The following is a 13,905-nucleotide window of genomic DNA, read 5'->3' as shown; positions in this document are numbered from 1 at the left end:
TATCGCTCCATCACGTGTTACAAACAAGGGAGTGACAGACAATAAAACACATCATAACTTGCGAAATACATTGCATTAATTGTTTATAATTAATTTTAAAAATCACTCAATTACAAATGTTCTATATTCAACTGCATTAGAATCACAATAAATCTCTAGTTTCTTTTATCACTCTATGTACGTACATAGTGTGATAAAAGTCACTCGTACACTATGTACATATTTATTATTGTAAGGGCATCCAGCACAGACTCAACGCATATATTAAATCTAACCATAGATATTAAGAGGATCACATAGACGATTTTCTAACTTAAGTAGCCATAGTCCTAAAAACATTTTCAGGAAAACGTTTTAAGGGCTTTAAATACATTTTAGATCACTAGATTGAATTATTATTATTCCATGGTTACAATTTTAAAACAATAAGCTAATAATAAAAAGCAATTAGTAATATGTAAGTATTTATACCGGTGATAGAGCTTTACTACCAATTACCAACTCATCAATTATTCATATTTATTTATGTCATGTGGAACCCTTCCTTTTTAAAGGTAACCTAATTTAGGACTTGACTTTTCAAAAAAAAATTGAGGAACCTATCTACAATTGATGTAAAACTCATCATAAGTTGCCTACCTACTAGTAAATGGGCCACCTGATGGTAAATGGTTACTACCATACATCGCCAACGCGCCACCAACCTTAGGTACTGTTATGTCCCTTGTACTTGAAGTTACACGGGCTCACTCAACCTTCATACTGAAACACAACAATACTAAATATTGTTGTTTGTCGGTAAAATATCATATAAGTAACTTCCCAGAAGGGCTTGCACAAAGCCCTGCCACCAAGGTACCTGCTTGTAGTAACCATAAATCATAATAATCATATCGTATAGTATCATCATCGCATTTTTACTAAAATTTAAGAGACAGAAATTTGTGCCCTGGGCGCCAAATCTTAAAATACTCTTCTGGCTCTACCTTAAGCTTTTCTGGAAGAGATTGCTGTCTTAACGTTAAGACGTACGTCTTTCTTGTTTAAATTTTATGTCTAAATTTAGTTGTGTACAACAATGTGTATTTCTATTGTATTGTAGTGCAATACTACCAAACAGAAAATACTCTGTAATCGGAATTGCTGTGTTCTGTTTTGAATGGTGTGAACCAGAGCAATTACAGACAAGGGATAAACCTACTATGATTGAAGTCGAATGTTGCAGTGTCAGCGTCTATATGCAAAGGTGGCTACTTTATATAAAATTGCCCATTTGCTGTCTGACTTCGTAATAAATAATAATAATGCATTTTATTTTATCATATTATAAGATTACGTAATCAACATATTAACAACAACATATTATACAATTACTTATAAATTAATTTTTTAATCGATAAAGTTTTACATAATGTATATATAATTGTAGTAAAAAATCTCATCAATATAACACTATATCGGTTTTTTGTTAGTTGTTGAACTTTGTATCAAAATATAATAGGTATGTTTCGAACATATTATATTCGTGTTTTACCTCAAAACATAGTTCTTTGTCAGAAATTTTGTTTCACTTGTCTCTGATAACATAGTTAATTGTGTGTTTATGTTATATACTTGTTATATATAAACATTCCGCAACATATTTTGCAATTTTTAACGATATAATTTTATATTAGAAAGTAAGTGCGAAAAGTAATCTAGTGCCAAAAATAAATAAGTACATATTTATTATGAATCTAGATATATTTAAATAATGTTTCCTATCCTATATTTAATTTTAGAATCATTGTCATGTACCAAAATGTTTACTTTTGCTTGCTAACCGTACGAAAAACTTCGGTACGTCCATTCTCGTTCTCTCAAGAGCCATTTCAACTCGCTATAAGCGCAGTGACGCAAGATATACATCGGTAGGGGAACTGCAGACCCTTGTGTTGACAGACATTCTGAAATATTCAACAGAAGACCATTGAACCGTAATAAAGAAGAACAAAAATAAATATACAAAAAATCTACATTACTAAAATATTTTATTATATTCTTTTTTATTGAATATATTCTTTTTTATCTAATTTTTTTTTTGACGGTTTTCGTTCATATTTTTAAAAGTGCGATTACTATGCAATTCTTAAAGTATACAATCAGTGTAAGTGCCGTAGTGTTGTGCTATTTACAAATAGCGAGTTCTGACCGAGAATCCGTTGAAATACGTATGTATATTTTTCTATTTTATTTGTGGTTAATGAGACAAGCTACTTTAAATGTTTTTTTATAAAGCAATGAATGTAGTTACATAATTAAAAACTATCATATGATCCAAATTACGATAGAATAATTTACAAAATATTTTGAAGTCCCACTACACCTTGTCGAATGCCAATCGAGAATGTGGGTCAAATCGCAACTCTTGCAAGACAAATCACTTATTTGAAAAATTTGTACGTTTTGCAACAATTATATCGAAATTATAATGTACTGCTGCTGACCAAAGTTACTCTACATTTTTAAAAAGAAACATTTGAAGGTGTACCTTATATCAGATAATATATAAATGCTAAACATTTATAATAAAAGGTAATGTGATATAAAGGATCAGGACATATCCGTGTTTGAAGCAGGAATCTCTGATCTGTGTTTGAAGGTGGAATAAACATCTCATCTCGTCGTCTCGTCGTCTCGTATACCATTCATCCAATTTAATCGAAACTTTTCAGTTGTTGTTAGAACTTGCGTAGAGGTCGACAAAGTACCATCAACGTACGTACATAACGTAAGCGTCGTCTAAAAAAAAAATAGAAGCATTCCGATTTAGATGCATTGTTTATTCAAGAAATCGTAAAATGTATTGAAAATATAATAAAAGCTCTTTGATAGTAAATAGGTGCTAAGGATTTGTGCAAGCCCGTCTGAGTAAGTATCACTAAGCCCAAGTTTTACCGCTAAGCAGTAATACTTAGTTGTGTTTTGGTATGAAGGATGAGTAAGCCAGGATTATTATAGGCACAAGGGACATTATATTATTGGGAACTAAGCCCAAAGTTGGTGGCGAATTGGCCAGTATCTATGGTCGGAGGTGACCACATACCATCGGATGACCAATTTGCAAGTAACAGCCCGTTAATGCCCCACTGCTGGGCTAAGGCCTCCTATCTCTTTTGAGGAGAAGGTTTGGAGCTTATTCCACCACGCTGCTCCAATGCGGGTTGGTAGAATGCACATGTGGCATAATTTCAATGAAATTAGACACATGCAGGTTTCCTCACGATGTTTTCCTTTACGATAAAGCACGAGATGAATTATAAACCCAAATAAGGCACATGAAAATACAGTGGTGCTTGCCCGGGTTTGAACCCACGATCATCGGTTAAGATTCACGCGTTCTAACCACTAGGCCATCTCGGTTGTAATTTGCTGGTGGTTGTAATTTGGTGTAATTTGCAAGACCGATATAAAAAACAAAAAACCTATTATAATACATCTGTTTGTGCTTAGCTTTAGTAAATTTTATGTATTTATTAATGGGTTAAATCTTTATATACTCGTAGATAGGTTCCCTGAAATATCTCACCAGGTAGTCCACATACGTGTATAAAACACATTTATTGCATTTAATTATTATTAATAATTTACTAAAAAATCAGCTGAGATGGCCGAGTGGTAAGAACGCGTGAATCTTAACCGATGAACGTGGGTTCAAACCCGGGCAAGCACCACTGAATTTTCATGTGCTTAATTTGTGATTATTCATCTTGTGCTTTACGGTGAAGGAAAACAACGTGAGGAAACCTGCATGTGTCTAATTTCACTGAAATTCTGCCACATGTTTATTCCACCAAACCGCATTGGAGCAGCGTGATGGAATAAGCTCCATACTTTCCCCTCAAAAAGGGAGAGGAGGCCTTAGCCCAGCCGTAGGACATTCACAGGCTGTTATTTTACTTTACTTTATCAGATTTACAAACACTTTTAAAAGATATTTTAATAACGTGTGTTGTCAGTTTAATAAAAGTAAAAATTAAATCACTGTCTATATCTACTGTAAATAAAAACACAAATATTCTTTTTGATTTTTTATACTAAAAATATGGCCTTTAAAATTACAAAATATGTAGGAAACGGGTTGTGTATGCAATAACCGCTACATACTTGTTCATAGTGATTTAAATCTCGTATAAAAAAAAAATAACCTCTTTCACAGTGTAATTTAAAAAACCTATTCAAAATCATAACATATTACGTAACTGCTTCCGTTTTAGGTTTGTCAAACGAACCAAGAAATATATAATACGCAAACATACTATAATTAAGGTACTTACCTTAGATAGTTTTTTTTTTCAATACGAGAATTGTTAAAAATAAATCCAAAACTATTTATTTAATTTTTGCTCTCTATTACCACCAATTCGATATATAGAAGCCAAAGATGAAGAAAAAAACCGAGATTGCACAGTGGTAAGAACCTGTGAATTTTAACCGATGATCGTGCGTTCAAACCCGGGCAAGCACCACTGAATTTTCATGTGCTTAATTTGTGATATAATTCATCTCGTACTTGACAGAGAAGGAAAACATCATGAGGAAACCTGCATGTGTCAATTTTATTGAAATTCTGTCTTATGTGTATTCCACCAACCCGCTTTGGAGAAGCGTGGTGGAATAAGCTCCAAACCATCTCCTCAAAAAGGGAGAGGAGGCCTTAGCCCAGCAGTGGGACATTTACAGGCTGTTACTGTTACTGATATTAACAGAAAGGATATATACAAATATAAATTCGAAATAATGAAAAGAGAGAAACTGAGCAAGTATATCTTTAAGTATAAATGAATTATTAATCTATATTTATAAATAAATAAAGAAAATAGTGCTTAATTATTTTTGTCGACAAAAAAATATAGGAAATACAAGAAGTGCAAGAAAATAAAATATCATAAAAACAACTCACTAACATATTTTTATTTTTTTTGAGTTTTCGACCTGTTATTTACTGCTTACACCTGGACACTTTTCAGCTTGGCCCCCTTATAAAATAGTCCTTACTTCTACCCTCCTTAACACTGGAAGCGACTAGTTTCTTTATTCGAACCGATGACACTTCGGCTATTAATAAAACTATCAAAAACACAATAACTAATTATCAGATACAAATGTATAATTACAATAATCTAACTCCATTATGTCACCATAAAATTTGTAGCAATTTTACAAATTTCGGTCAAGTTCGGTCGTGGAACTCGAGACCCGAATTAACTTAACTGTCATAAGAGTATAATTTTATTACCACATAATGACGTGACATTATCTGATAGGTTTCTCAATAACTATTAATAAAGTATATTTTTCTAGTAGTTATATATAATAAAAATAATACTCTGGGACATTATTCACATACTGTTTATACACACAAATGTCTGTCCTGGGTGGGAATCGAACCCACGACCTGCGGCGCGAAAGGTAAGTATCTACCAACCACGCCAACCGGCTCGTATATAATTCCATACTTGCTGAATCACTTATAAAACGGTTTTATACGTAAAAATATAAACAGCTTACATGACATTACAAAATTAAAATTTAATAAAAAATATTCCGAACATAATCATATTAACAAACTTTTACGATATGATGCAACAACACGTCGACTTCACATATTGTTTTATATAAAAGCTCATTAATAATGATACGTAAGTATATGTTGTTTACTCCGTTCGTTACAAAACAACATCACATTCACATGAGAGGTGAAGGTCAGGCTGGTGTTGAAATATATTTCATAAGTGATAGATGTTGAACGAAGACTATGTAATACTTGCAGAATATAATTCTTTTATTTCAAAGGAATACTTATTGGTTATCAGTAGATTGCATAAAGGGTTTGTCCTATTTTATTAAATAATTTAATAGTGAAAAACCTTTTTTTTTTTAAAAACGGTTTTTTGTGTAAAAATCGTACCTAAATGCTGCTGACAAAAAATATGCATTGTCTCTTTAAGATCGGTAGAAGTGGTCCTAATTTATCTTGCATGACCTGCAACTTTACATTAGGCTTGACATAATAATTTTAACTCAAGATATTATGTGACGCTAAAGAAACTTTCACAAACATATTATGTATGTACATTCAAATGTACATTACATATTTCCCTACCCTTCTACAAAGCGAAGGGAGCAGTCGCTTTAAGAGCCAAGTGACATGAGGCAGCAAAACTCAAATGATCAAATATATCATTTTTAATAAGTCATAAAAGTAAGTTTTTAAAATTGTGCACGTGATATTTCCTGAATTATTTTGCCTCACGTGAAGCGATTACCTAAATCCTGTGCCAGACTCCTCTCGTCTTGTCTGTTGAATTGCAATTCCACCTGATTGTAAGTGTGAGCGGGTACCTATGTGTTTCGCACACGCACGCACTTTAATATATCTTGCGCAATTGGCTTGTCTTTGACATAAGCTGGCGTAGTCGTAGGTGTTTTTATTACTGCATATTTTATTAAGAGATTCATTATATTTCGAATACGTATGTCACTTTCAATATTTTTTCTTACAGAGAAAATATTCTCCAAATGCAAGAAAAACTCGTCCGATTTCGATGCTTGTGTGAAACGTGCTTTTAACAAACTTCGACCTTATTTTAAAAGAGGTAAGAGTCTGGTTATTCCAAAATTATAACATGTTCATTAACCGAATTTAAATAAAGAAATGTTGCACTGTTGCCTCGAAATGTTTTAATGAAGTTAATCAAAAAAAGGTTCTTGTTCGTTCACTTTTATATTCAAATCTTTTGCGTGTCAAAAATTAATCTGTACACAGACATATTTACCTACATATATACGAAAGTATGATAGTAATAAAAATGATACACGAAGGAAATATTTTTTTATAAATAACAAGCAAGAAGGATTATTTACTAACAATAATAATTTTAGGTGTACCAGATATGGGTATAGCGCCCTTCGACCCACATTTCGCGAAAGAAGTAAAGCAAATTCGATCGATTTTCGGAATGGGATATACGCTGACCCTACATGATGTTTTCGAAAGGGGCTGGTCACAATCCACTGTCACTAAGTATAAGTATGTGATTTTTATTATTCAGATTAATTTATGTCCTATTAAAGATATACAGTTTAGAATTTTTTTTTTTGATTGATGCCTTAATAGTCAATGTTTAAAATCAGTAAAATTTAAAACAACATAGTCAACGAAAATAAGTTGAATATGTTGTTGCTTATTTTACATACATTACATAGATTAACTATTTATTTAATGAAGATTCGAGGGATTATTTTAAAATCGTAAATGGATTTCAATTATTATCAAAACAAATAACAACGTAATAATTTTTTTCAGAACCGACTGGGCAAATCAACGTATTATATACTCGCAATACTTCCCAGAAAAATGGCTAGAAGGAAATTATGTGTTTAAGGTACTTTTCTTATTTACTTTATGCATTCGTTTCACAGCAGTCTAAAATGTATTTGATAGGAATCGCAAATGTATCTTTTTGTTAAAATGCTAAAATCTATCTTTGGCGTTTTATTAATCTATAAAATAACGAGTACATATTATGTGCACAGTTAAATCAACTTGAAGACGTTTTTGCATTTCTAGTAGTGAACTGTCAGCAGATAAATTAATTAACAAACACTTTTATTTTTATAAAAAATAGGTTGGATTTAATATTATCAAAGTGTATCTAAAACCTCGTCTCTACACTGAAATTCTTTCCCTCTTCAATAGCATTCCACACTAGCATTAAATATGTTTTTAACTAATGTCATTATAACATTCATATTCACTGTCATTTTTCTGCGACAGTATAATCACAGTAAATTTTCATTATCCACCCCATATTTGCAATAAGATTAAATTCATGGTGATTAAATTCAATTAACAATTTTAATATCAAATAACAAGAGTGCCAGAACATTAAAGTAATAAGTAAGAAAATTATAATTAACGAAATGGCATGACACTTCTAACGCTATTTATACAAGAGTTAATAAAATAAAAGTATAAAATTCTGCAATCACCCATTTTATTTGAAACACCAATCAGAGCGAATGACGTCACGCCTCTGTATCTATAACCGTTCCTCTTAAACAGCTGTTGTGTTTACGCGTTTCAAAATTATTTTGCATCATTTAATTAGTTGAGCCGTTGATTATTCGCGTTTTTGTGAAGATAAAACTTCCAAGATCTATCAATGATGGAACAAGGTTTTGTTAAGGCAAATTCCTCTAATTTGCCCAGGATTTGTTGATGTTAGGAGAGTTTCATTCATCAAATAAAGACTTGCTCATCTGAATTTCGAAATGTGAAATCTTCGTTGTAAGTACATTTTTATTTATCTTTAGTGTTATCATAGGTTTTTTTCTGTTAGCTATATAGTATTACTCGCATATGAAGAGCCGTAATATTTTTACCAGTAAGAACTTTTAAGACAATATTTCATTTAGCTCCACTAGTACTGAATTTTTGAATTTACATATTTACGAATACTTCTATAAATCTAAATATATCATAAATATATAATAAATCTTTATGAATCTCTGCCTCAATTTGCAATTTCTTCAAAATGTTCTGTAACCATACTTTTTTTTAATTGCTTTTCACATTCTTTAAGAACCATCATCTTTCGTTGCTTACTTATATATGGTCGTTCTGCTTCTGTAGATTGTTTTTCGATCTGGTTGGCATTCGAATGTATTTTTACACATGGGGAACGCACACCACTTGTAAACTTTGGAATTCATTTTTAACCTTAGGAAATATGCAATATTTTCTGCCTTTCTTCGTTGAGTATAGATATAATACAACAATTTCTGTCGTTTATTGAGGCGTGACGTCACGTGCAGGCGCCATGACACTTGCGGGTGTTTTCGAGCGAAATTCAAAATAGGTAAATGAAAATGCAATTATTTGCGTAAATAGTTAGTTTATTACTAAAATAAAATTATTATCAGAAATAGTAGACGTGTACCTACATTATAAAAGGTTATTGCAAAATCAGTCATCATGACTATTCGTCTTTCGAATGTCAAGTAATATTATATGATCTGTGGTTTAACTAAACTGCCGCTAACGTTTATTAGTAAGGCTACTAATATGTATTTGTTTTTTTGTTCAGGGTGACATGCTAGGCCTAGAAGTAGAACGCTCTGGTCACTGGAACCTAACGCTACGTGACTACTCGCAGACCACGCGAATCAAACGCAATGGTAGTGGGGTAGACGTCAACGTGGAAGTCGACCATATCGGCGACATGGACATACATGTTGGAAACCTGCTCAGCGGCAGAAGCGTAATGGGTACGTTGTTTTTTTTTTTTATTTAACTTTTATCCGGTTTTATTTACTGATGTATGTGAGTATGGATACACATGTTTGTACATATACGCAATACTTAGCAATTATTGCACATATCAAACCGGTATCGATGAGAGATTGATGTCATCAAAACTAAAACGAATAATTTAAATAAATTTCTATTAAATATGAAATTTTAATTTATTAAATTTTTAATCTACATAATTAATAAATTTCGTAATAATACTTAAGTTTATCAGAAACTATCTTATCTTCCATACATCGATCTACCATCGATCGATATATATTATGTACATTAACTAGTAATATTATATATATCATTAGTTCAGTGATAGATTGTTGACAATATATAAAACTACTTTACTTACTACTACGTTTCTGGTGGTAGGGCTTTGTGCAAGCTCGTCTGGGTAGGTACCACCCACTCATCAGATATTCTACCGCAAAACAGCAGTACTTGGTATTGTTGTGTTCCGGTTTGAAGGGTGAGTGAGCCAGTGTAATTACAAGCACAAGGGACATAACATCTTAGTTCCCAAGGTTGGTGGCGCATTGGTGATGTAAGCGATGGTTAACATTTCTTACAATGCCAATGTCTAAGGGCTTTGGTGACCACTTACCATCAGGTGGCCCATATGCTCGTCTGTCTTCCTATTCTATAAAAAAAATTGATAATAATTATATTTATTTATTTATTTATTTATTTTATATTCGCCGGGAGGGCAAATGACTCTACTCCACCTGATGGTAAGTGGTAGTAGAGTCCAAACGCGCCTTCGCCTTGCCGGCCCGCAAGTTGCCTCTTCACGCCTCTTTTGAAGGAACCCGGGTTGTAAGAGGAGGGGAACACGTGAGCTGTGTAATATCATTGAGCTGGTAAGGAATTCCATTTTTTGGAAGTGCGACAAAGAAAGGAGTTGCCAAATTTCTTTGTTCGCGATGGAATTGATGTCACAGTTAGGCGGTGACATCGAGAACCAGCTCGCGTGGACTTAAGAAGGAAGGGGGAAGCAGGAATTAGAGAGAATAATTCCTCAGAGCACTCGCCGTGATACAGTCGATAGAAAGCGCTCAGTGCTGCTATCTCACGACGCAATTGTAAAGATTCAAGGGTGTTTGTGACCTTTACGTCGCCAACAATGCGTACGGCACGTCGCTGCAACCGGTCCAAGGCCTCAAGTAGGTACTTAGCGGAGCCATCCCAAAGGTGCGAGCAATATTCCACGCAAGACCGTACCTGTGTTTTGTACAGCAGGCACAGTTGTTGTGGCGTGAAAAAGCGCCGCACCTTGTTCAGAACTCCGAGTTTCCGTGAAGCTATTTTTATAACAGCCTCGATGTAATCCCTTGGACTAAGGCCGCAGCGAACGTTAATCCCCAGCATGGCGATTTTGCTTTGCATCATCAGCGGAGTACCACAGAGGGAGGGAAGAGGGGAAAATGTTGACTTTTTCGCCGTGAGAGCGCATACCTGTGTTTTCTTGGCATTAAACGCAACAAGATTATCAGTGCCCCATTTGGCGACGAGCTCTAACGACAAGATCCTTCCGCCTCTCCTCAATTTCCGCTCGCCCAGCCACTGCGCGTCCGTGGTATCCACCATGCACTGTACTATCGTCTGCATAGCAATGTATGTTCCCAAGAGAGAGCATATCATTGATATGCAAAAGAAAGAGTGTGGGAGATAGCACAGATCCCTGGGGGACCCCAGCATTCACTACATAGAATTGTGAAGCGCAACCATCAACTAAAACACGAAGGCTACGCTTGTGTAGGAAGCTGGCAATCCAGGTGCATAGCTGAGCAGGCAGACCATATGCCGGCAGCTTGGAGAGAAGATTTCTGTGCCAGACCCTGTCGAAAGCCTTGGAGATATCGAGGCTGACAGCCAACGATTCTCCATGCTTGTCGATAGCTTCACCCCAGAGGTGTGTTACGTACGGTAGAAGATCACCTGTGGACCGTTTTGGTCGAAACCCGTACTGACGATCATTAATTAAACAGTGATCTTCTAGGTAATGGATCAGTTGGTTGTTTAAAATCCGTTCCATCACCTTACAAAGTACTGAGGTGATAGCTATTGGCCGATAATTTGCCGGGTCAGACCGATCCCCTTTTTTGGGAACCGCTTGCACATTAGCTCTTCTCCAAGCCTCCGGCACACATCCCGAAGAGAGAGAAAGTTGGAACAGGCGCGTCAACACAGGAGACAGCTCCGCTGCGCACTTCTTCAGCACTATGGCTGGTATTCCATCGGGACCGCTAGCTTTCCGTACATCAAGTGATTGCAGCTCCGCTCGCACATCTCGTTGCCTGATTTTAATATCAGGCATCGTATGGCCACATGAAGGTATAAAAATAAATAAATAATAATAATCTTAATATAAACGCACAGATTAAACTACTGGGTATAGCACCGTAGAAATTTGTATACGGTTTATTTTAAAACAGTAAATTAAGTACTAAGGAAGGATTTTTGAAAATAGAACCACTGGTGCTAATGGGGATGAAAATCCTTCATTTTTAAAGAAAGAGCTATGAAAATTGGTATTTAGAAATTCTGAATTATGAGGCGAGCGAACCAGTGTGTAAAGCGCTAGTAACTAATAATAAATAAATAATTGCAACACTGTTTACACACGCTTTTGCAAAAGAAGTGACACTATCGCACTGCACCCAATGCAAAAGCAATTTTAAAATGCCTTAGGTATGTAAACAGCCTTATAATTATTTTCAAGATTTTGGCAATATTTATATTGTTTTTGTTCATTAGTCGAATTACTAAGAGCCTCAACTCCCTTGCATCTTAATAACTATAATTACGTTCCAGCACGTTTAAAAAGATTTTCTTTACCTGCATTATTAGCATTTTAACCTTGTCTTTTTTGATAAAAACATAATTGGTTTAGTGTTTTTCCACTTACTTTTTTGTATTTTATTATTAAACTCGACTGTTGTTACCTTTTTGTTAGATACCTATTACGTATAAATATTTAAAATTTCATGCTGGTAACATTCAATACGATGCATTTGTACGGTCTGAAGCAACCTCGGTACTATTAATAAGACATTTATATATTTTGATATCGTTAAGAGTGAAACTTGAAATTATAAAAAATACACTTTTTAATAATTGTCCACAGAACGTGTTCTAGACGGTCTGATAAATGCAACCTGGAAGCCTGGCTTCGCGGTGATCCGACCGTTAATCAACGACCTCGTAAGCACCGCATTTACTGACATCTGGAGCAAATCCTTTAAAGACTTCCCACTGGAAGAGTTCATTAAGGACTAACGATAAAATAAATGTTATATCTAATTTAGTTAATCATTAAAATGTTAAGCGTTTCGAACTAGTCCTTAGATGTTTATTGTATGTTTAAATAAGTTGTGTAATGTAAATACGGGAAATAAAAGACATTTTATATTACATATCTCAATATTATATTTATTAAAAAATATAACCTAACTATATATATGACTTTATATTTAAATTCAATCAACAAATAACTCGCACGTCCATCGAAACTGGAATAATCAACCTCAGTCTTCCAACACAAATGAATACCAACCGAACAGGTCTCTCACCAACAACAAATGGCGCCAACAAGCGTACTCCGAACCTCCACACACACCATAAATACAGCATTATATAACATTGCACCTTCAATTTTTTTTATATTTAAAACCAAATATATATTTACACAAAAATATGCCGTCGAAAATGTCCGTATTCACAATATTCTCGTCTCGTTTTCGAAACTAAATTTGTGTCAAACCGTTCATTTAATATTGTTGCGTTATTGATTAAAACGAAGCGAAACAAATACATCAGTCGTCGCTAAAAGTTACACAACAGAATGAGTGAGATTAATTAACTAAAGAAAAGAGCAAAATTAAAATGTTATTCAATTGTCACTACGCTGGTTTATTTTGAAATTTTCAATGAACTTTCCTAGTTATTTGTAACTATATGTAATTATATATATCATGCAAAAATGTATTAAGTATAAAATCATTGATAGATATTCGGCCGACCAGCACGTATCAATAATAAACCAACGTAAATATAACAAATATTGTCTGATACGAAACATGTACTACATTAGGACCCTGTGGACCGTCGAACCGACGCAATGTCTGTATGGACTAAAATCGTTGTAACAGTTTTATACAATGGTTGCTCTGGCAGGTCATTTCAAGCGGACGCAGCGTCCTGCTTAAAATGAACTGCAATAAGTTTCTATGATATAAGCGTAAGTATGAGGTTATCTTATCTTACATTTAATAAATAGACCGACGTTGGAACCGCGTTCTTAGCCAATTCACTACTGTGTTGCGGATACGAGAACTGAATCATACAAAAATGTTTCAATTCTCGTTAACTGTCGAGTTCTTACGCACTTGTAACGATTACCAAACAATAACCAAAGTTGAGTAAAGGCATCAAGTAACGATTGGCCTCGATAACATTACGACCATATGAAACTAAAAGGTTAATGTCAAATTGTTGGTCCAAGAGCTATAGGTTAATCTGAATAAGGTGGTTTATACAAAGTATAATAGAAGTTGTCG

At 34.1% G+C, this 13,905-nt stretch overlaps 1 protein-coding gene across 1 annotated transcript; it reads left to right on the top strand.

Moving 5' to 3' along the window:
• The first annotated feature begins 2,078 nt into the window (after window positions 1-2,078).
• LOC126776077 (uncharacterized) lies at window positions 2,079-12,756 on the top strand. Its single transcript, XM_050498352.1, has 6 exons — window positions 2,079-2,210; window positions 6,546-6,638; window positions 6,925-7,072; window positions 7,349-7,427; window positions 9,132-9,312; window positions 12,474-12,756. Exons 1-6 carry the CDS (start codon window positions 2,120-2,122, stop codon window positions 12,623-12,625), a joined length of 744 nt encoding a protein of 247 aa, XP_050354309.1. The 5' UTR covers window positions 2,079-2,119; the 3' UTR covers window positions 12,626-12,756.
• Window positions 12,757-13,905: the final 1,149 nt, after the last annotated feature.

The sequence above is a fragment of the Nymphalis io genome, chromosome 2 (genome assembly GCF_905147045.1).
Source record: "Nymphalis io chromosome 2, ilAglIoxx1.1, whole genome shotgun sequence".
Taxonomy (NCBI): Eukaryota; Metazoa; Arthropoda; class Insecta; order Lepidoptera; family Nymphalidae; genus Nymphalis; species Nymphalis io.
This window is presented reverse-complemented; position numbering and strand designations above follow the sequence as displayed.